Consider the following 23,705-nt stretch of genomic DNA (forward strand, 5'->3'; position numbering starts at 1 on the left):
GGCCATTTGAGTAACTGCGGTGTTTCGACAGTGTTGTGGTCAGCATGTCTGGGGTCGGTGTGTTATGTGCCTATGTGGTTCATTGCTAAAAGCACAGGTGAAACCTCTCGGGTTTGTAGAGAAGGCTGCAGTCGACCATTGCAATACAAAATGCTAAATACATTGCTCATATTAAATATGGGCCTGGAGGGCAATTTTTAATATGTAAAATTATTTTACATGGGACAATGTTTGGTTTGTTAGTTTAACACATTTCCACATACCAGGTAGAACAGCATAAAAAAGGTACAGCATAAAAAAGGCCTATTGTTTTCACACCTTCACATAATTCTGTGTCACTTTCTATGTCAATATTTTGATGCTATATTTGGCCTTGAATTTGGCCTATATTTGTCAATCATAATTCAACAGTTAGTCCCCATGCAGTTGTAAATGAACAAAAAAACATTCCAAAAAACATGAGGCCCAAGTTAACACACCACATATCTTCTTATACTTAAATGATGGCGCCTTCATCAAAGAGCAAATACTGCAGAAAGTGCTGCTCATTTGCTGTGTGGTGTTGGACAGGGTTGAGGCTGGAGGGGGTGGTTACCACAACTGTCAGCCCAGCAACGCCTCTGTTGGCCCAATTATAATTTTATTCCCAAGACCACCTTGTCATTAGGAAGGGGTTTGTCTGTGTAATTGGTTGCCTGGAAGCCTATTGGTGCGACTGTGTACGTGCAGCACACATGTGTGTGTTATTTCTTATTATATTTTTTATTATATAAAGAAACTAACAAACATAAAACACTACAATAAAGCAGTGTCAATGGCCACGTGATATTCAAATGTACTCTTGTCACACACTCAGACGCGCGCACACACACATGCACGCCTTTGCCCTATCAGGGGCCTGACATTTCCCAAAATGGCATCCTTTATTCCATAGGACATTCTGGAATCAATAAGTAGCCTCTTAAATCTTGAACCTGAGATTATAATTGAACCTTCATGTAACATTTCACCTAGCTTGTAGCTTTAAATAACCAGGAAATATCTGTAGTCAGTGCTGATCGATAGTGATTTAAATAATGTTATCAATTAAGTCAAATTCCATAAATGCCGGCCAGCCCACTCTTTATTTACAATAATATCTTGTTCTTGTAAAACTATTGACACTCCTAAAACCCCTCACGCCACCCATCCAGCCAAGTGACCACTACAACGTTTATCAGATGCACCAAACCAGTTTAATTTCGAACTATCTCTCTGTTTATCTGTTGTTGACTGACGAACAGCCAAGCACCGAGGATGGAAGCGACGTACCGATAAACTGATGGCCTCCAAATTAAAGCTTGGCGCTTTGCCAGAGGCTGAAATTCATCCCAGTGTCGATGCTGGTTGATAAGAAGAATAAAAGTGAATGCTTTTCTTTACTCTTTAATCTTTAATCGTAGGCAATCGAGATGCAGAAAAAGGTTTTTGCGTCTGCATTAGGGCACGCAGTGGTTAATTATTTTCACAGTGATTGTAAGAGATTATTTCATGACAATCCTACTGATTTGGCAATCGAATGGGTGGGCAGGGGGGAAGGGGGGCGTCACAGCAAACTTTTCATAACAGAGCTGGGTTATAATTGGTAGAACGACTATGAGAGGCAATGACAGAAGGTTGCAGAGCGAGGGGGGGACAGGGAGGATGGCTCTGAATTGGATTGCCGAGTGAGTGAAGAATAACGAAGGCGAGAAATTGGCATCAGCGATCAAGTACAAGCCAGCGGGCAGCATCCACTGCGGATCAGAATCAATGGAAGATGGCCGTGGAGCGGCTCATTGATCAGGCATACAAACAGAGAGGCGGATGAAGACGTCAAAATAATAGGCGTAATAAATAATACATTTCACTTTGTACAGGGACATTGTACGACATCTTAAAACAAAATGAAAACTGGAACTGAATTAACTGAACGGCTGAATAATGGGCCGGATCCTCATTGCAGTAATTGGAAGACCCCAATGGGTATAACCCATGGGTTATAAAGATATTGCTGCGTACCAGACCCACCAAGCTAAACAAAGTCTTTACAGTCGGTTGTGGCGTTAATACATTCCCAGAAGAGATACTCCATTATAGTCATCATCAAAACGCTAAAATTGATTGTTTAACAATATATTGTATATGATGTTGGGTGGCTCTCTCCTATTGAACCATGTGTAATGTGTGTATGTGAATGTGTCTGTGTGTTTAGCGTATGTGTGCGCACGTGAGTGTGCACGGCTATGCAGTGTTCTTAGTGCATTACTGAGTAGACACACACACACACACACACACACACACACACACACACACACACACACACACACACACACACACACACACACACACACACACACACACACACACACACACACACTTACCCAGAGCTGCTTGTTCGGGAGTGCTGGAGTGTGCCGGGCCCGGCGGCTTCTTTTAAGCACAAATGGATTTGATGGAGAAATGAAACGACTCTTCCTTTCTTCCTATAAACAATATTGCTTGGGATTGAATCAGGCAGCTCAGCAGGGAGGGAGGAGAACAGAGGAGATATGAAGAGTGGATTGTGGTAACTAGAGACTGAGGGAGAGATGGTGAGAGGGGAAAATTGAGGAAAGAGATGCACACATTAATGCTTGTGTTAAAATGTGAGCGTGTCTTAAGGTTTGGACATTTTCACCACACTTAACCACATAATAACCCTTTCTGTTACGGATGAGTGAAAGAACCAAAAAGTAAAAGAACCGTCGCCCTTTTTCAAAGTTTGCGTTTTTGAATATCCGCAGCAATCCGGAGTCCTGTAACTACCGCTTGTTTCTATGGCGATAACTTGTCCTTTCCCCCCTCCACATTTTCACCCTCTGACCCTGTCTCCAATGGTGACGGGGCCCTGGCCAAACCAGACTGTTATTTACAGTGTAAAAGAGTTTCCTCTAACTTGCACAAGAATTCGACCAGCACACAGACCTAGTGGTTGTAATGGAAAACTGAAAAATTCTCTCCAGAGGTTGATTTGCTGTTCATAAAATGTAATGTTTATGTGATTGAACACACATTAATACTCTTTTTACTTGGGGGCAATTTACACACTTTCTCTTTCAGTCACTCTCCCCCATCAGGTAAACAAAATCCAATTTTGTAGCAGGATGTTGTTTTGATGTGTTTTGATGTGTGTGAGTGATGTGTTGGTGTCTGTGTGTTGTCGTGTGTCTCCAGTGGAAACGTTTGTGTGCATCAAGGCATTCATTGTAATTGGTGATGAGCTTGAGATCTTGTGTTGTTGGCCTGTGGTCGTTCTGCTTGCCAAAAATAATAGATTCTAGTAGTGTAGGAACGAAAATAACCATACTGTATTAGGTGATATAGGCCTACTTGAGGAAAGATTGATGGATGATTCTATTGTTCAGCCAACATTGCAGAACAGCTCCATAAACATCCTGTTGAAGTTAATTCATTCTGACCTTCGCCTCAAACAGTGAAATACTGGGTGGGAAACACTGTTTAACACAAAAAATGGTACACAATTCAACACAATTCAATTCATAGGCCTACGTGTGAAACTGCATAGAAATAGCGTGTGGATTGTGGAAACTTTTTTCAATAGGGCTGCATGAATGAACATGAATGAAGTATAGTAGCCTAGGCTATGGCATGCGTTAAAATAATAATAATAACAATAATACATTCGAGCAAAGTATATTTCAGGCTTCCAAAACAAAATCAAATTTTAGGGTAAATGGTTGGTTAAATGATTTGGGAAAGAACAGCTGATACAGCGGTAAGTTGTACTTTTAAGTCAATGCATCTGCAAACACCGTACAGCAAACACATATGTTCTTGACACAGACATCGTGTACAAGCCCATTACTTTTAGGATTGATTAGTATTTGATCGTGAGAAAAGTTTTACCGCGAGTGTTTAAAATAAATAAATGCGGGTGATGCTTGGTGCGCGTGTGTGTGCGCACCCATCAAACTAAACACGTAACACAATACAGTCCATGGCGATGTATATTAATGGGGGGACACATGCATATTATGAACACAAGTCGATAACGATAATGTATACAATACTGGTAACAAACGATGTTTGTTAATGTATTGCCTCATATCATTAATTAGACCCACAGGCCATCGAGGACCGCGTCCACATATCATATGTTTTAAGTTGTCTTTGCCGCAATTTACATGACGAATCAGTGTTTCTGAAGTTGAAGAAGAAAAATGCTATTCCATGTGTGAATTATGCCTATTATTTGACCATAAACTGAGCCATTTGAAGTTTGAAATTCATGTGGTCAAATGCGCTGGGTCTTAAAGGGATGGTAGGTGGAACTCTCATTGGTTTATTGCACGTTACGCCCAAAACACCTACAGGTTTCAGCCCAACCCTTTTTACTGTGTGTTCACACCGAAAGACACATGTTTCGCCTGTTCGCGTGAACAGGCGAATGTTACTGCGCGACAAATCATAATCTGTCGCTGTGCAGTTATGTCAGGCGAACTTGTCGCGCAGCAAATTTTGTCTGACAACGTCTTTTGCCCGCCAACGATGCTTTATGCCAATTCATTCTCATCAACCACAGCCGAGATAACCACCATTGCGTGTCTCTACCTGTTGTGGAAGAGGGAGAGACATCGGAATGCCCGTTGTTTATGGGTTAATAATGTAATCCGGAGGTGCACACCGCTTTGTGCCGTGATATTATATATATGTTTATATTATATAGATATTTATATATTATATATATAATATCATATATTATATATAGATATATAGATATATAATATCATATATTATATATAGATATAGAGCTCCGGGAGTCGCAAACGGCAACAATCACTTTCTCCTCCAAGCTGCGGTTCACTGCAGAGTGCAGGGAACGGTTGGCCCAGCCGGTTGAACGCTGATTGGCTGTTTTACGTTACTTCACCCACGTTACCCACAGGGAGTGAACACTGATTGGCTGTCTCACGCCGGGCGCAAAGCTAATTTATCTCGCCGTCATAATAGCAACAGCGCCGTAGAACCGCCCACAAAGTACTTTGACCTTGCGCCTTGACGTCTGCGTTTTCGACCGTCTAACTAGGGCCCAGACTAGAGAGAGTGAATGAAGTTTAGATTATTTTATACTTTGTATAATATTCACAAAAAAAAATGTTGCGGACGTCGTAGTTAAGGCGGCAGGCATGTGTTGCTTAGGCGGCCGCCTAAGCTGTAAAGTGCTGCGGGAAACCCTGCCTCAATTAATGCTCGTTGTAGCTCAGGTTGGTGGCAGACTGCGCTCTTTGCTGCAGATGGGTGATGTTTAAGTAAAATGTCCCACACCGTGGAATATTAGATTCGTCAAGCCATGAGACCGGAGTTAGCCGCAAATCACCCGAATAGCTGAATAATTTACAAGATCATGCTGGATGTTATTTTAACAGCAGAGCAAAAAAATATCGCTTTGCAGTTATCTTTATAGATGTCTATCAATAAAAATGTAAATGCTTAATGTTGGCAAGCCCACCAGTCTGTAAGCTATTTTTGCCAATTTATGTGTTCAGCCACGTCAGTTTGTGCACACACACACACACACACACACACACACACACACACACACACACACACACACACACACACACACACACACACACACAGCTCATTAGCCCTAATTGGCCATGACAAATAATCATTTGCAAGCACTGCTCATCCAGCTAGTGTTTGGCAGCACCTCAGACCTGAAACAATGATTCTCAGAAGATGGTGCAGATTCAGGGTCCCACTCCAAACAGCACATGGGTTTCATTTACCGGGTGGGGGCCCAAACCATTACAATGCTTCACAATGTTGGACTAGATTCTGTTTTCCCCTGGACTCCACGTGTAGTTTCTGCTGGGCAGCTACCCCAGCAGGCAATTAAGGCTTGAAGCAATACTAATGGGTCTGATTGCTATTGAAATGGTGGGCCCTCAATGTCATGCATTTAAATCTCTCACTTTCTTCGAAAAACCAAGGTGTAATCCAAAGACACAAATGTTTTTTTCAAACAGTAACTTTTCTTTTTCCCTCGTACATTCCTTTTACCTTTCTGTCTGTCTCGTACGAGAATCCCCTGAAGGAGAGCAGATGGAGCTGCGAGCCAACATCAAGCAGCTCATTGGAGTTTTGTTTTGCAACACATCTTAAGCCTGGCTTAAGGAGCTCAGAGTATCCCTGTCTGGCTTGACTTTCGTCTGGGTTCCTACTGACTCCCCACTTTCCTCCCTCCATCACTCCCAATAGAGTGATGCTGAGTGGACATGGGCTGCCTCCTTAGGCTACTCTATACATCTTCATCTACCCAGGTGCTGTCATTGGTGTGTGTGCGTGTGTGTCGCCTCTTGCACACTACCTCCGTCAATGGACGGATCTAATTGAATTGGCGTGACCGTGACTTGACCGTGGCTGGCGTCAAAAGTTGAGAAATGTTCAACTTTTCGGGAAGCGACGGGTCTGTCGGCCAATCAGATCGCGGTTATGCAAATACACTAGTGTACCGCTACTTGGACTCTGTCCAATGAAATACAGACAAAGCACATTAATAGAAAAAGGTAATGAAGAATGTGCACACTTACTTACATCATGTAATGTGCACAAAACATAAACACAGGCATGCATGAACCCATCCCCCATTAATGATCCTTCAAATTGATGGTACATCTCATCAGAGTGTAATTTAAACATGTTTTCAAAGCCTGAATGCTATTCAGCCTTTTACCTAAAACTGATATGTGGAGTGTGGATGGATGAGGCTGGTTCAAGCAGCCTCACCTGGCCTGAGTCAGACTGATGGGCCTATGGGACTGGGTGAGGCTGCACACCTGTTGTACATTTAGCAATTGATGTGGACAGGTTAAACCAGCCATCACCCACACACTCAAGGAGCTCAGTATGGATCATCATCTGTTTCTATCAATACCCAACCTCAACAATCAAGCGTTTTTCGGTTTTTCAATCATCGCCCTGTCTCCTATGTGGAGTGTAGCAGCATGGACATTGTTGCAGTATAATAGGCCTACAGTATGTTCAAGCTGGCCCAAAGAGCACACACGCATGCACACACAAGCACACACACACACACACACACACACCGGTACACACACACACACCAACACACACTGGCACACACACACACACACACACACACACACACACACACACACACACACACACACACACGACACACATACTGGCTCACACACACACACACCGGCTCTCACACACACCGGCTCTCACTCATACACACACATGAGACGCACAAGAATGATGTACTATCATTTATTTTCCACAGCAGCAAAGCCTTATTTTTGTGTACAATATATTTTACTACCTGTGGGGAGTGACGGTTTGCCTGGGTAACATTATGCCACCGCTGGGCGTAGAAGTGAGCCCATAACAATGTAGAGTCATTAAAATAATTGATATAGTTGTTAAATGTGACTAGTGAGACAATGCTATGGTCCTCATACCCATATGCACATGTCATATGTCATTGCTGTTGCTGCTATGGCACCTGGATTTTCCTCCAGGGATTAATAAAGGTTTCTTATTTTATCTTCTAAGGTCTGCAGGTATGGAGCAATAAAGGATATGCAAGATCCCTATGCTTGATAAAACCTCAAAGTTAAGATATTTCTACCGGGATTGATTAAGTTGATTAAGTGTTTGCGGAATGCTCTCCTCTATAATCACCGTCAAGAGGGAAAGCAGACGGGGGAAATTAGCTTGCAATGGTGTGTGTGTGTGTGTGTGTGTGTGTGATGTTCAGTCTTTAAGTGCACATACTGATGCCTCGTCATAGTGTGTGTTCATCAAAACTTGACTGTTGTCAGGTCACTGCCCTGTTATTGACATTTCCCAGTGGTCATCACACCAGTGTGTCTTTGTGTGTGGGTGTGTGTGTGTGTACAGTACACTGATTTATAATGTGTAAACTCACTGTGACAGAGGTGTGCTGACCGTGATACAATTTGCTCAGTGGCACCATTTGTTACTCCTTGGACAAATGTCTTTATTGTTGGTGTGAAGTCAAGAGCGCTTTGACTGTTCGTTTCTCACTGCTGTCATGGAGCTCATAGAGAAGCCTCTCTTATTGATCAATCGCCCTAATTGATTGTCACACTTTTTTTCATCCATTATGACAAAACCTTGCTGTATATATATATATATATACAATATAAAGTATACTACAATACTTATTACTACTTATATTGAAATGCAGTTTTTAAATCTATTCTGATTGTTTCTATTCTGATTCTGTCTATCAATTGAAAACTGATAATGTTATTATTTATATTTATGTTATGTATTTTAATAATTGATTAATTGTACATTAAGTACAAATAAAAAACATTTGCTGGTTAGTGTTGCACTTAAATTTAAATATATAGTTAATGAATCATTATCTGATAAATAGTTCTTGGCAGCTTGTCAGATAAAGCCACTTTAGATCCTGGTTGCATGTGATGGCATTTGCTATTATTTATGACACTTCATAGACTAAAGGACGAATCAATTAATCAAAAAACGAATCGTTAATAATCCACTTTGAAAATAATCGTGAGTTGCAGCCCTTATCCTAAAGTAGTTTGAAAAGGAATGTGTGTACTCATCCAGCTCTGTCCTCTGCTCCTGTAGTACGAGTTCAAGGTGAAGAACATCAAGAAGAAAAAGGTGAACATCATTGTGTCGGTGGAGGGCGTCAAGGTGAACCTGAGGAAAAAGAAAAAAGTGAGTGCCACCGTATGTGTCTTCCATTATAACATCACATTTTTTTATGCAATATTCCATAGTACCAGATGGATAATTTTCTCTCTTTCACACACACACACACACACACACACACACACACACACACACACACACACACACACACACACACACACACACACACTGGTTTCAGCGAGGGAAATTTAACAACTATTTCAAGGAGCTTCGTTCACCCTGTATGTAACTCCTGCTGCTCAGCCCTTTAGCAGTGACTGGAATTCAGGGTTTCCTGCAACGGATTCTGAAATTGGTTGTGACATTCCAGCAGAATACGTGACATGAAGTCAGACTGAATTGAGTTTTCTAAACTCAAGGGTTTTGACCCCAGGGTACATCCACATGTGTATCCTCTTTTAAGTGAACTCTCTCTTATCATTGGCAGGAGTTGTGCAATCTCCTAATCTTATGAAACACATTCTGATTCATTTCCTATATCGGGCTTGCAGATTGATGCCCCTTGAAGAGTGATCCACATCATTAATTGAACAAACGAAAATAAACATCCGGAACGCAGGATGGCGAAGAGCAAGAACATTACATGGCAAGAGAAGGGTGGAGAGGCTAGAGAGTGACTAAAGACAGAAGGGAAAAGCACAATAGATCAATTAGTTGATCTTGATTGTTGGGAAAGAGAATGGAGCAGTACTTGAGTAGAGAATAAAAGTTAAATTAAACCAGAAGAACATATTAACCTCCTCTGAGGGGTAGAGATGGAAATATGTCTGTAGAGACGAGCTTAGACGTGGCTGGCATAGTACTTTAATGCTTGGATGCTCGCAGATTTTCAAACCAGAGAGAGAGCAGTCTAGATTCGATCCCTTAACTGGACCACTGAAGATGATGGAGTGCCCCGTCAGACAGACATCGGTTTGCCCTATTTTACTTAACACCAGCTCATCAATCGCCGTGTCGAAGCCAGTTTCAAAAGAAAATGCTGCTGGCAGGGAGTTTGGCAGCCTGCCTTAAGCCCATGTCCAACATCTTGGACATTGTCACACTCACCTGTGGAGACAAAAAACACATAAATAAATAGTTGAAGCAACAATGATAACGAAATAGGCCTTGAAGCAAAAAGCATATTCACATTGTGAAATGCACAATTCAGGACAAACGGCATCAGCTGCTTCAGCCTACGGTCAAACCGACGGTCCTTATCAACTACTATTGTACTCATAAAAACACAAATTTTACACACATTTTATCGAGATCGTAACAAAGCAGATGCAATAGTTATGATAGGCTTGCAAGCTAAAGCATTTTACCTGCAGGCCCGAGTGGCCCAATGGACCTGAGCGGAGAGGTCTCCATTACACATGCACCATGCACAGCTCAGAGACCCCAGGAAGACGAGCACACTCTCGCCCTCTCTCCTGCACCCGAGCTACGAGTTACTAATGGACGGGCCCACGGGCGCTCACCTGCGCACGACCTGGCGCACAACCGTGATAAGGAGAACAATCCCTTGGCTTGATCCCCCGAATAGCTTCCGTGATTAAAAGGTCTTACTGCCTGAAATGACATCTGGCCATGGCCCTATATTTTTCCTCCTTTCTTTCGTCTGTTTTACCCATTGTTGTCGAAATGTCAGCGTGACCGATTGGCGCGGCCAATCCCCCCACATCTCTGGGCGCCGGAAAGGAGGGAGATGGGAGTCGACAGTGATGGGGGTGATTGAAGGAACGACGGGCCGGTTCGATGCGGTGATCTATGCACCGCATGTTACTTTTGTGCGCGCTCACGCCTCGTTTTATTGTGACATTGAAATCGGAAGCGCGATTTAATGGGAGGGAGGGGATCGTAGCGTAGCCGTGTTGTCTGGAGCCGAGGCTATATTTGTACAGGTTGACTGTACAAATGATTGATCCCATCATGTATTAGATTGCGATAGATATTTTCTCTCTTTACCCTGATCTCATTTTACATGGGGATGGGGACGATCTCGTTACACAGGATTTACTGACAACCTTACGAAGGCTAGATTTGTTGCTATCGATGAGGTTACAGTGGCGTATTAACGGTTTGGATTTTTAATTGGTTGTTCTCTTGGCCAGGAGCCGCACGCACGCACACACAGACATAGCAACGCGCATGTATGCGTGCACACGCAAGTACACTGTCTGTATGTGTACGCATGCACACAAGCATGCACGCACACATGTGCACACGCACGCACACACACACACACAGCTGGTCTACCAAGAATTCTCCCATCTTCTGCTTTTGTTTGTTTTTGTTCTCATGGGTCTTTGCTTGTACGCTTGTTTTACATAATATTCCTAGAGCCTAACTTAACACCCCGAGTGTGATTTATATGTTTTATTGATTTCACACACACACACACACACACACACACACACACACACACACACACACACACACACACACACACACACACACACACAGCTGGTCTACCCAGAATGCGCCCATCTTCTGTGTTTGTTTGTTTTTGTACTCATGGGTTTGCTTGTACACTGGTTTTACATAATATTCCTAGTCTAAATTGACACCCCCTTTTGTTTCCTTTCTCAGAAGAAGGAGTGGACATGGGACGAGAGCAAAATGATGGTGATGCAGGACCCCATATACAGGTGAGCGGGCTGGCAACCTTGGCTGCCGCCATATGCATTTCTCCAACGTCATGATCGTCTGAGCTTTTCAAAAGTCCCTTCTTTCATAGTGGGATTAAGGTAAAAAAGAAAGTACTTTTTCAAAAAGACAGGAAACGGCATTCCGTCACCGCCGTCGGCCTCGGCCAGAAGGCTTAATTAAGGTAGTGTTATAATTGGTTTTCGAAAGAGTGGAAAACGAGCAAGAATCATGGGATCTACGAATCCCCTCATTTTCCATGGCCATACGCATCCCGATGTCTGAAATAGAAAATTCCACTGAACAGCGCAGACAGCAGCTCTGGTGCCTGCTCGCCAACGGTCAGCACAACCTGTGTCGCCCCCTAAGAAAGATGCCTCCCCGCTGCCAATTATCCCCGGCCGCCCACACACACGCGCACACACACACAAACACGCACCCGCACGAAAGATCACTGCTTAAATTTCACAATTGTGGCTCCCATCTAAAACGGGCCCCGGCCCGGGCGCCTGAAGGGCCACCCTCCGGCAGCAGCTTTTCAGTCCCCCCTGAGTGGGAGGATGTTATCGTCAGCATCTGCTCCGACGGTCCATTGTGTCTCGGAATGAAATCCTGCATATGCCCATCGCACCATCCCCCCCCCCCCACCCTCTCAAGGCACGCGGCCACCCTCCAGTGCTCAGAGCTATTGCACAAAGAGATAGATGGCGCGTGTGTGCTAGCAGCAAACCATCTCCCCGTGGGTGTATGGATGCGTTATTCACCGCGTTTCCTTGCCAGGTGCCATACAGGGACACAGGGGCGAACGTGCCTTAGTAACAATAGTGTGGGAACAGTACGGTATGTGTTCACACTGGTCCCTGATAACCACAGTTTCCAACCAAAGGATTATGTCTTGAACTGAACAAGCCGGTGGCGGATGAAGCCGCTGACCGGCCTTGATTTAGAACAATGTGCGGCCTTCACGCGAGACACCCACGCCATGCACGACACAAAGGGACGCTGTGGTTTTTGAGAAACTGAAGATGAGAAAGCTAGTGGAACATTGTTTTTGTTCCACTAGCTTGATAACGCACTCATGTGCCATGGCAAACGCATGCAGAAGTTCAGGCTTTGGAAATGATTGTGTCAAGAAGACGGATATGTTATTTTTGTTCTTCTGAGTGTCTCTTTACCCGGAAAGTCTGCCATTTCCTCTTGAGTTGAAAGGGTTTGTTGTGAGGTTGGCCCTTGGCTTTGTTTTGTTTTTGATGTGTTTTAACAGTGCGTCTATATTGAAAGTGGAGTAAAAAGGACATGTTCATGTTCCTCCAGTCTACACTCACGGCGCTATGATCATGTGTTGCTTATTCAAAAATGGTTAAAATGGGGTGGTTAGCAAGCAAATGCTGCTGCTAGGCCTACTTTCAAGTTGAAAAAGTTTGTATTGTTTTTGTTTCCTCAATCAGTGGTTATAACTCTTTACTCGAAGCAAACTGAAACAACCTAATCGTGCTCCTTTGATAGCATGTTTCCTCACAGTACATTCAGATGCAAGAAATCAAATCAGAAATATATACGTTATATATTTAGTTTATTTTCCTGATTTTGTTCTCCGTTGGCTCCATGGACCAGAATAGGGCAGTTAACCAGTTATATTGCTCTTTCAGCAATAGAACCAGAGAAGGCACTGCTTCTCCTGATGTCTTGGGCTAGGCTCGAGGCCTATGCTAAACAAACCCACACACAAAACATGGCGACCTGGCCCATGTTTTAGATGTTCATACCACAGAGAACATGCATTATATACAGCATTGTTTGTTTAAATTAATTTGATTTAAGGTAAAAAAAAATAAGCCTTGAAACATTTTGTAAAACTTTTTGACTTGAGTTATATGAATTGCTGAAATGAATGGCTGTAAAACTTATACACAAGTCGACATTTATAAATGGCTGATGAAGCATGTAATGATAAGAACGTCTTCATTAGCATTTGGTTGTTGGATCGGGTAGCACTTAGCAATATTGGCAATCTCAATAACCATCATCATACAAGCATGACGGTTTTAGTACATCAAAGCATTATTGTGTATGACACCCTTTGTAGGCCTGTATGCTAAATGTGCCAGATTTATAGCATCCGAGAAAGCCAGAAGCCACAATTAAACTGTCATTTTAATTGGGTTTTAATCATTACCTGAGACATTGTAGCGAGTCTGATTATAGGAACAATAAATGTTGTTTGATTGCTAGCAATTTTCTGCATGACTTTTTTTTTATGTACGACATGCTTTATGCATTTGCAACCATAGCCTTTACCGGGCATTGCCCTCTGCACAGCCACACTTTGTTCACTCGACCCCACTTAAACCTGAAAGGGAAACCTTTTATTGCTGCTTTCCATTTTGTTCAAAGGATGGCAATTATGAGTGTCAAAAGATTGAAGCCAATCTAGGGTTGGGCGATGTCCCCTAAATTGGCAGTAGTCAATGTTTCTGCGCCACGCAGAAGTTAATAGAAATGATGATAAACAAAATATCCCAGAGCATAGAGCAGGATTGTGAATGTTTACGATGTCATGTCAATTTACAATCTGCAAAATGTTGGCAGACTAACTTTTTAAAATTAGGATATGGATGCTGTGCGCCTCCTCGGAAATTGTTTAAGATATAAAATCATTTAATTTAACATACACGCACTAAAACAGATATATTTAGTTTTTAAATAAATATTTGGAAACAAAAATTCTTGTTTTCCGCAGTGTGCCTCTCTGGTATTGAGCGGGTCTACAGGATCGCACTCTGCACAACCCAGTCAGTAAAGAAGTCACGGTCACAGTCACATACGCCTCATACGCTAAGGACAGGATCTCACAGAGGGAGGCTGCTGCTTCACTGTACATTTTCTCCAGCCGCACAGTCATAGTTTGGCGACATGGCACTGTGTAATCTGGCTTGAGAAATGTGATCAGATCGCGGAAGTCACGTCTCTGGCATAGGCTACCGTATTTAAAATAGCATGCATATGCATTAGTTATATTCTCAATTTAATTTACAGAGCAATCCCTGCAAAGTTGTTAGGTTAACTATAGAAGAGACTAGGATTGGTGTGTGTCTGACAGGGGGGAGGCATGGCATCACGATGATGGCTCTCCATCATGATGTGGGTAAGCCATCACGGCACAACCCTAAGCCAATCTACCTATGACGCCATCAATCCAGGAAAGGATCTCTCCATATCAATTTGGTGTGTTGATTAAATAAATGACAAATGCCAAAACATAGCTTTAAGAAATTTCTAAACCTCAGAAAGCTTGTAAAAATGTTTACTCTACCATGCTTTACCTTACCATGCTTAAGATTTGATTGTGTGTGTACTGAGATAGCTAAGGAAATTGGTTATTTGTTGATTCTGAATATTGAAACAAGGTATGAGAATATAATCACCATGAATCAACATCGATTCTAGTGGAATATGATTAATGGTAACTAGTATTGCCCTCACAGATGACCTCTACGTGAGCATTCTAATTTAGATATTCAATTTCCGATTTGACAGCTACTGTTGTCGATTGGACAGAAAAGCTGTGTTTCCAGGCATGTAGCCCTAGCTTGTTTGATGAAATGGCAACAAACTGGAACCTCCAGTGGTACGGCAGAAGGCTGTCCGTGCATCCATCACGGAGGACAGGTCTTAATTTATTCATGGATGTGGAATCACTGCTCTGTTGCCTGCAAGCGATTAAGCCCTTTATGCAGATTTTTATGTTTCAGATGCATGATATGCAGGCGTTGTGTCACATAAATTTGTTTGTGTTTATTGAAGTGCTTATGGAGCTATGCATCACATTTGTGTTGGACAGTTGTGCTTAATATGTGTGTGTTGGTTTGCCAGAGAGGGAGAGAGGGCGACAGTTGCTGTGTATGAAAGATATTTCTGTGATAAATTGTGACATACGTGCATTTTTTGTCTATTGGTAAAGACTTGCATACATATCCCAAAATCACAGGAAGGTTCAACAAAGCTGTAAACAACCTCTGAAACGAGGCCTGCATGGCCTATTAGGCTGCTCTAATTTAACTCTGATGAAAGCCATTTGCCACCTATGGTTGCAAGGGCTGGGCTGGGTAAAAGAAATGGGACAAACACCAAAGTTAAACTCATTTATAAGCATTAAGAACTTTCGTTAGTCAATCATTCAAGTCCAAAGAAAAACACAAAATAATGCTTGAATGGCTCTGTGGCACATCTTTCAGTAAATTGCTTTGCACAATCTATAATTTGCAGTAACGCTCGGTTTGTCCGCCCGCTATGATGACAGAAGGTGTCTTTGTTTTAGGCTTATTACTTCACATCGAGGATATACATATCAAAACTTTCCTTATTGGGTTATTTTCGTGCACTTTTGAGTTTTTATTGCAATTATTCAAATGATTTTGCCGTTATTATTTACTTTATATCAGTAATGTAAACAGTTGATCCCCGTGCCGGGCAAATATTAGCATTAGGAATAGCAGCCCTTTGAAATGGATTTAAATTGAGAAGCGAGGGAGCAGGTGTGTTGTGCTTACGCTCCTGGTCCCTGGGGCGTGTTCTTCCACATCCTCCTGCTGGGTGGGAGATACGCCCGAGTGAACAAATGCCCTGCCCAGGACACCCGCATGTGGACGTGTGTGCTCATTTCGGACCGGTAGTAGAACTCCTCTAACCACTCCTCTAACCTCCCCTCCACTGCGGTAATTGTTGTTGTCTTTTAGAGCTGCTTCTTCCTTCCAGTAATTACTGCCAGTAGTATCGTACCATATGCTTACACTTAACCTCGGCCTAAGTGCCTTCTGAAATCGTATCCACAGTTAAATTTTTAAATTGGCACACTCAAGCATCAAGCGTCGCCTCGAAGTAGCTTCATAACAATTGAGATTCACTCCCTTTTTTAAAAGAAGTGTGAGATGTTTAGGTCTGTTGGTCTAGGATCCACGCTTTCCTTCAAGAGCACTGCAAAATTCAATGTCCTCATGACCCAGAAGAAAAACATTTCCATGGGTAGCAGACCAGCAGTGTAGTCCGTAGGTATAGCTCAGTTGAATACCTGAACAATATTAAAATATGACGGCCTTCCACAAAGGCTACAGAATGCACAATATGCTCTCTGCAGATACCCATAACAATAATAATTTATTGATTCAGTTCAGTTTCTGTTTGGTGTCTTTCAGGAATCTCAAGGTCGCATTGAAGTGCATGAATATATATATTTAAATGATTTAAATTATTTAAACTCTGTAGGCTGAGGCGATGAACATATGGATGAAGCTATAAATGTAAATTAAATTTTAGCCTTGGCTAGTTGGTTGTCTTGTTTGCATGGCTTGTTCCACCTGTGTGACTAGCATACAAACACCCTTGCTGTTGGACACTCTGCTGTTATCAGTGGTTAAGGCATGCATACAGAAACCTAAAGGAAAAATGGTCTGAGCCACAGGTGTCTTATTTTCTCCTGTTCCCACCATCCGCTTCCAGGCTTTAAGTCTTTATTATAAAATCCCCCGGAGCAAATAACTAACAAACAAATACATTGCAACAACACCTCTCTTTCTGTCTCTATGCCTCTCTCTCCCTCTCTCTCTCTCTCTTTCTCTCTGTGTGTGTGTGTGTGTGTGTGTGTGTGTGTGTGTGTGTGTGTGTGTGTGTGTGTGTGTTATTGTTCAGTCCTAATTGCATGTCAGGGTTGATTTGCACAAGTCGATGCATGACCTGTGTGTTTTTATGGCCTTTTTTGCCTTGCAAGTCCACGTGTGTAGTGTCTCCATCCTCCCCTCTCACTCTTCTTCCATCTCTTGCTCTGTTGAGTGAGAACTATCTGACAAACACAATTTTGGAGGTGCCCTTCGGTTGTGATAATTAAAACCGCCATCCCTTGCAAACACACACATACGCACACACAGACATGCAGGCACGCACACACACTCCTGATTAATCAGGTTCCCCTCCTAAATTACATTTTAACTCAACATCCTCTAAATTAGATGTAGTCCACCCGGGCGTTTCTCTGTTATGGTTTTGATTGAGCATCTTTAACTTAACAACAGCCCCGTCCATACACATGGCACATAGGGAATTCCACAGTTTTGGAGTCGTAATTGGAACTTTATAATGAGGTACATGTTGCCTCCCTGGATGCCCTCTCCATGGTAACCTCCAAGAGCATCCTACTGCTTCTCTCTGTCTATTCATCTCTCTATCCCTCTGCCCTTGTCTTGCACAAACACACCTGTTCATATTCATACAGCCTAAGGTACATAACCCTCCGGCGAAATGCAGAGGAAGTCCCTTTGCTACATACAACGGAATCGTATGTAGCAAAAGGAAAATGCTATATTTACGTCAAAGAATTCTTTGATTTGAAAATTTGTATTGAAAAGTATTAACTAAACAAATAACACAACAAAATTGCAATTAGCCGTTACCATGGGGATAACACGTCCCCTCTCCTTCCTATAACTAAATTTAGATTTTTATCTTTGTATTATTGGGGGTCAAGCAGCGAAGCTGCGAGACTACCTATTGTTTTCGTACTGTTTCCTATTATTATTATTTTCCTGCCATTGGAGTCTATGGCAGCCCATAGAACCCCATGGTAAAAAGTTGTGAAATTTGGCACACTGATTCAGGACAGTCCCATAAGCCCTCACAGCAAATTTGAGGTTGCTAGCCCATGAGCTCTAGCGCCACCAACAGGTCAAATTTGAAGGGTGAAACAGTTTCATTGGCCTTTTGATAGTTGGGATGGGCATAAAGATAAAATATTGTCTTGCATTTAATCTCTTCCTCTGCCAGAGCCTATGCAATGTGTCCTCCGTAAGAAAGGCCTTTTCTAAATGCAGTGAAATGTTATTTATATTATTTAACTGAAAACCTTCTCAGTGAAAGTCGATTTACATGAAAAAACTTTTGACATTACAATAAGTTGAGTAATTTGTCACTTTGCACCCCTGGTAAGGAGTAACCTTTTAAGTCATGTTCAATAGAGGTGTTTTAGCTGGGTAGATCTCCCCTGTTGTTCTTCTGGTAGGTGGGTACGCCAGGCATTATACACTACCCTTACAGCACCTGGCCTTTCCACAGCTTCTTTTAATGAGACAGCATTCAAGGTATAATATGTCACATTGACACCGAGCAATTAAAATGGGTATTGCACTACAAATTCACATTATTGGAGAGAGGCGTCTCTGTCGGCCCATACTCTGCTGACATTGAATCCCACGCGGGTTGCCAGGTTGATGGAACACGAGTGCGAACGAGCCGAGCGCAAAATTATAATAAGACAATTAGCAATTATTCTACTCTTCTAAGTTCTTCTAAGTGATGACGAGTACTACAATGTAAGTTGATCAGCTGATCACGTTTGCAATTCATTAGTTTACAAATTATAAGCTAGCTCATCATATGGCATCCAGCTTGAAATACCTCTGGGCTTTCCATCTTTGAAATGCAACTCCAAGATTTACCTGTGTTTTAGCACTGCTCGAAAGAGAACATTTAAACAAAAAGCTATAATATAGAGCTTTTTAAATAAGGTGAAATTCAGTACAATCTCAGTTGATCCAGTTTATTTGCTTGCTTCCATGGTTGCAGCATGCTGTGTTTGTCATATCTGACAACCTGGGGTACTCTACCTGGGATAGAATAGTGAATCATAACACGCAGGCCAAAACAAAAACAAACTCTCCGACCATAGCATTGTTGTGCATTTGTGATATATAAGCCCTTTGAACTATGAATTCAACAACAAAGGGTGGAACATTTGGCAGGTAGAGGGGTCTGAACAGCTTGAGAACCCTTACTGAACAGACAAACCACGACTGGCAACTGACCGGGAAAGAAAGACTACAGGAATGGAACAAGCATCAAATATTGAGGTAAATACACAGAAGACTTTTGAGCCACAAGGGACTTTTAGCAACACCGTCCCACACAATGACATTCGGCAGACCGAGCGAGTAATAGCCGTACAAGGAGAAATTGTTTTGTACAAAAAGCTATAACAAGTTATCTCCTCCAAGGACAAAACTTTTTTTTTTTTTTTTTTTTAAAGGCGATATTCCTACTTCTATCGAGTGATGCGCTGAATCCCCAGTCGAGTGTAAATTATGTTGTGGCTGAGAGTTTTCCGACAAGAGACAGGATTTATGGAGTGGTTTCCATATGGATGCTCGGCACTATGAGCTTTCTCTTGCGACACATAGGTCAGGTGGTTGAGTTGATTGTGTCTTTGCGCCTTCCCTGGCATCAAGGGAATAAAACTGCATCAAGGGCAGCATTTATCTGGGAAAAGGTATGTGTGAATATGAACTTGCATCGCAGGCACTCACACTCAAACACTTGCACTCATTTTTATTAAATTTAGTTCCGTAAGCTTTTACACACACTTCCAAATATATTGTTTGGTTGTGGAAAACAGCTGTTGTCAACAAGAAAGATTGGAATTGCTGCATCATTGATTGAATAATTTAATTTCATTTAAATTGTCTTCTGCATTTTTATTTGCTGATATTCAAATGCATATTTTGACCTGCTCCATTTCACAAACGTACAAAAGGATGTCTATATCGTTTCAAGACTGTGACTTTGTTTGAGGGCTTATTTGCTCCAAAAAATACTAAACAACTGTCAGAAAAAAAGAAGAAGAAGTGTCCGGAGCCCGGAAATCGGCGAATGAGTGAGTGTGCGATGTATTACCGCCAGCTTCAAGAGCGTGATTTGAAACCAATACGCTCTGCCTGCTCAGGCGGATGGGCGCCTCATCGCTTCATTTCCTTCCGGGCCGAGGCCACGTCTCGACTCGCGCTTCTCGTCTCGGTTGTCCCACAAGGTCGACTAGTAAACACGCGTCGTGTATCGAGCAGTCCTCCACGCCGCCCCCCCCGCGCTTCCAGCAGACTCCGTGTGCAGGGGTCACGTTATACCGTCCACCCTGTTCCCCGGATCCTATTACCGGGCTGCTGGCTGCAGGCAGCGGCACTATGGATTTCCGATAATGTAATTGAGAGGCGCTGAGAAATGGTATAAATGTAGATCCAGTTGTTGAGATGTGGTCCACTCGTTGAGGTGTGGGGGCGTACAGGGTTTTTACGCTCTCATGCACTCGCTCAGTGTGACTGGGTCTGCCCCTTCTGTCTAATTGATCACTGCTGTTGGCTGGCTGTTTGTAATCGATGTGTGTGTGTGTGTGCGTGTGTGCGTGCGTGCGTGCGTGCGTGCGTGATTTCATGATGTAACGTCACCAAACCCCCTCATTCCTGTTGACCACAGCGTTAGCACGGGTCCTTCAAAAGGTGTGTTGGAGGTATGACCTGCCTCCGCACACATTTGCAATCCGTGTGGTTTTCCTTGAAGAACGAAGGCAGTGTGTTCATGACTAGGTTCTTAAACGTGTGACCTCGACTGAACCCAACACCGCTGCCCATCTTCATCATTGTGAGAAATCCGTCCCGTGACAGACCTACCGCAGTCGGTGTCAACCACTGCTTAACCTCAAGTAAAGCCCCAAATGTGTTTTGTCAGCATTGCAGCGCTCCGCCAAACATAAAATAATCATGTACTCATGAATCGTCCGTTGAACTCGGCTGTCGTTCTCTCTCCTCCCCTCTCCGCTCTCAATGTGCTCTACATAATTATTTTTTTCGCCCTGCTTCCATCTTGTACCCTTTTACGCGTTAAGCTTTCCTCTGTCTTCACTTAAACTTCCTCGCCTGCAATCGCTCTTTGCCTTTTCAAAAGGTGCTTTGTTTCTTCTCTTTATCACCGTAACCTGGAAGAATAGCCTCCCCGCCCCCTTCATGCATTGCTTTTTCTGCTCTTTCTCTAGGTCTTACTCTCTGTTTAACTCCATTTATCTTCCCTTTTCATCCATCAGTGGGATTTATTCCTTGTTCACTTTTTCCTCCCCAATGAGGCGGCTCTGCTACCCAGCTCGGCTAGCCGGCCCGTCCTCTGGCCCCGTGGCTAACTCGACGCGACGCCCCTTTTCAAACGGTTTCACTCTCAAAATGGGCCTCATTAATGCACCGTTTGATCTCCTGCGACTCAATGTCCATTCACCTGCGATTTTTCCTCTCAGAGGCGGAGCTTGTTAAAAGTAAGTGGATTTGAGAAATCGCAGCAGAGCGCACAAGGTGCTTAAAACATCAAAGTGCCGAGTGGTTGAAGGAAGTACGAAGACAAGGTATCTGACCTACATAGCAACACTTGACAAGTGCTGTGGAAAACACTGCCTGACACTCGCAGCTTCATAAAAGGTAGGCGGGACCGCTAGCAAGGTGGAACACAAACATATTTGGGAACACAGCTTTTTGTACATTTTGGACTTTTTGAACATAATGGCTCTCATCTTTACCACTCACATGTCGTTTGAGATTTAGTTTGAGTGTTTGCAACAGGAAACATTAAAACATTGATCCGGGCGTTTAGTCTCAGCATTGAGGTACATTTGCATTAAGCCTGTAGTCATTAGGGTAGAGGAGCCATTGAAACGGTTTTCTCGCATTTATCATTAAGTATAATTGAATTGAGTAAGTATAGTTCTTTAATGAATATCGTGATTAGTGTTTTGGGTGTTTAGTGTCCGGATTGATGTGTTGGATTAAAGGTTTTGGCTGGCACTGGTGCCATTTGATATTAAAATGTGAAACGTCTGGCTTATTTGCTTCTGTGGTAAAAAGCCAGTGAATAACTACTCCCACTAATTAGAGTTAATGAGTCTAACTTTGTGGGCTTGGGCAGCAGTCATTTGCTTCCAGTGCACTATGATGACACCACCTGGCTGTTGTATCATACCATCATTAGCACTGTGAGATGAATCCGCCTCCGTCATCAGTGGTTCCCTCATTGTTATTTTCTACAGCATGACCTTCTTCCCTGAAGCCAATGGATTTTATTGTGTGTGTGTTTGTTATCCTCCCTGTTAACCCCCTGTTTCAGCTTGAACCTCGAACACTATGATATTTAAAAAAAGAGTAAGACTTCTAGGAAGGAGCGGGGACGTGTAATCCCCCTGGTAACGGCTAATGTCAACTTTGCTGTGCTTTTTCATTGAGCTAATACTTTAGCTGAGAATAAGCTAAAGTATTTATAATGAGCGAGATTGTTGTACATGAAGTGTGCCACATACTGTGGGGTTATACTGTAAGCGTCCTGGAGACGTAACCCTCTCGCACCCAGCCATCAACATTGACCGCAGCCCAGACAAAGCTCCGCCCCACCATGTTGTCAGCACTCCCCTGCGGCTAACCAGGACATCAAAGCAGAGCTGCCAACTCTCACGGTTTCACCGTGCGTGCTTTTGCTTGCTTACACACGCTCACACATCCACTTTCTCACGGCCAACAATCCCGATCGCCCCCCATCCCCCCCCGTCAACAATTACAAATTACTCCAAAACCCAAAAGTTGGCAGCCCTGTCAAAGTGCCTCTGAAAAGGCCCTCTGCTATGCTGAAGATCATGGAAGAAGACGTAGATGACAAAACACAATTCTGGGTTCTTTAACAATATAAAACCTAAGCCAACTATATCCTTTATTATGTCTAACTTTGTATCTGAAGTTAGCCATCTCTAGATGGGCAGTGCTGGCGTTCCTGTTGCCAGGCTGTTGCAGAGAAAATATGCTTGTTTGAGTTGGTTTGGAAGGAACAATGGTTTTCTGACAAGAACTAACACATTTTTCATTATATATGGCTTTTTAGGCTCCGCCACTGTAAACCCATCTCTTGTGTTTGTGTTTCTACCGTGTTTTGTTCGACAATCTTCCTACCATTGTGATGTGAGAATGAGTCATTGCTTCCTCCATTGTCTTGTGTAATGTCGACAGTCTGCAAAAGCAGTGTAAAAAAATGGTCAATATTTCGACAAAGAAAGCTCAAACCAACATGACTGAAAGGTCAATAATTTATACAATTGCGCACAGAAAGTGGTGGGGTCATTACCACCATCGTCTGTTCACCTATGTGGCATTGGCAGCCATCCAGAGATTTTGTTTTGTCAAACTGCTCTCCGACTACACCGTCAACCCCCCCCCCCCCATGTCTCAGGATTACAGCCCAATTAGAAGCACTCTTTGGCTGATAGTCATTGTGTACTGCTGGGTAATGACCTCCTGTAAAAAGCCTTGTTTATTTTTGCCCTTCTGCAAACAAGCATTTACATTTACAGGCCATTTTAACGTATGGTCTCTTTCCACTCTGTCTGTTCAAGAGGCCCCTTTTTTCTCTCTCACCCATTTTCATATTGTAATAGAAGAATATACATTGCGATGCTATTCTAATTTTAGGTCAAA

General features: G+C 42.9%; 1 protein-coding gene across 1 annotated transcript in view; it reads left to right on the top strand.

Annotated features, from left to right (window-relative positions):
- The window catches only part of LOC311353063 (carboxyl-terminal PDZ ligand of neuronal nitric oxide synthase protein-like), a 101,221-nt gene that overhangs the window by 25,611 nt on the left and 51,905 nt on the right, over positions 1-23,705 (top strand). Inside the window, exons 3-4 of the mRNA XM_084472900.1 lie at positions 8,680-8,772; positions 11,341-11,399. Coding sequence (XP_084329026.1) covers positions 8,680-8,772; positions 11,341-11,399 — 152 coding nt within the window. The remainder of the gene's footprint in view (positions 1-8,679; positions 8,773-11,340; positions 11,400-23,705) is intronic.

Source organism: Micromesistius poutassou (genome assembly GCF_964030765.1).
Source record: "Micromesistius poutassou genome assembly, chromosome: 9".
NCBI classification, from domain to species: domain Eukaryota; kingdom Metazoa; phylum Chordata; class Actinopteri; order Gadiformes; family Gadidae; genus Micromesistius; species Micromesistius poutassou.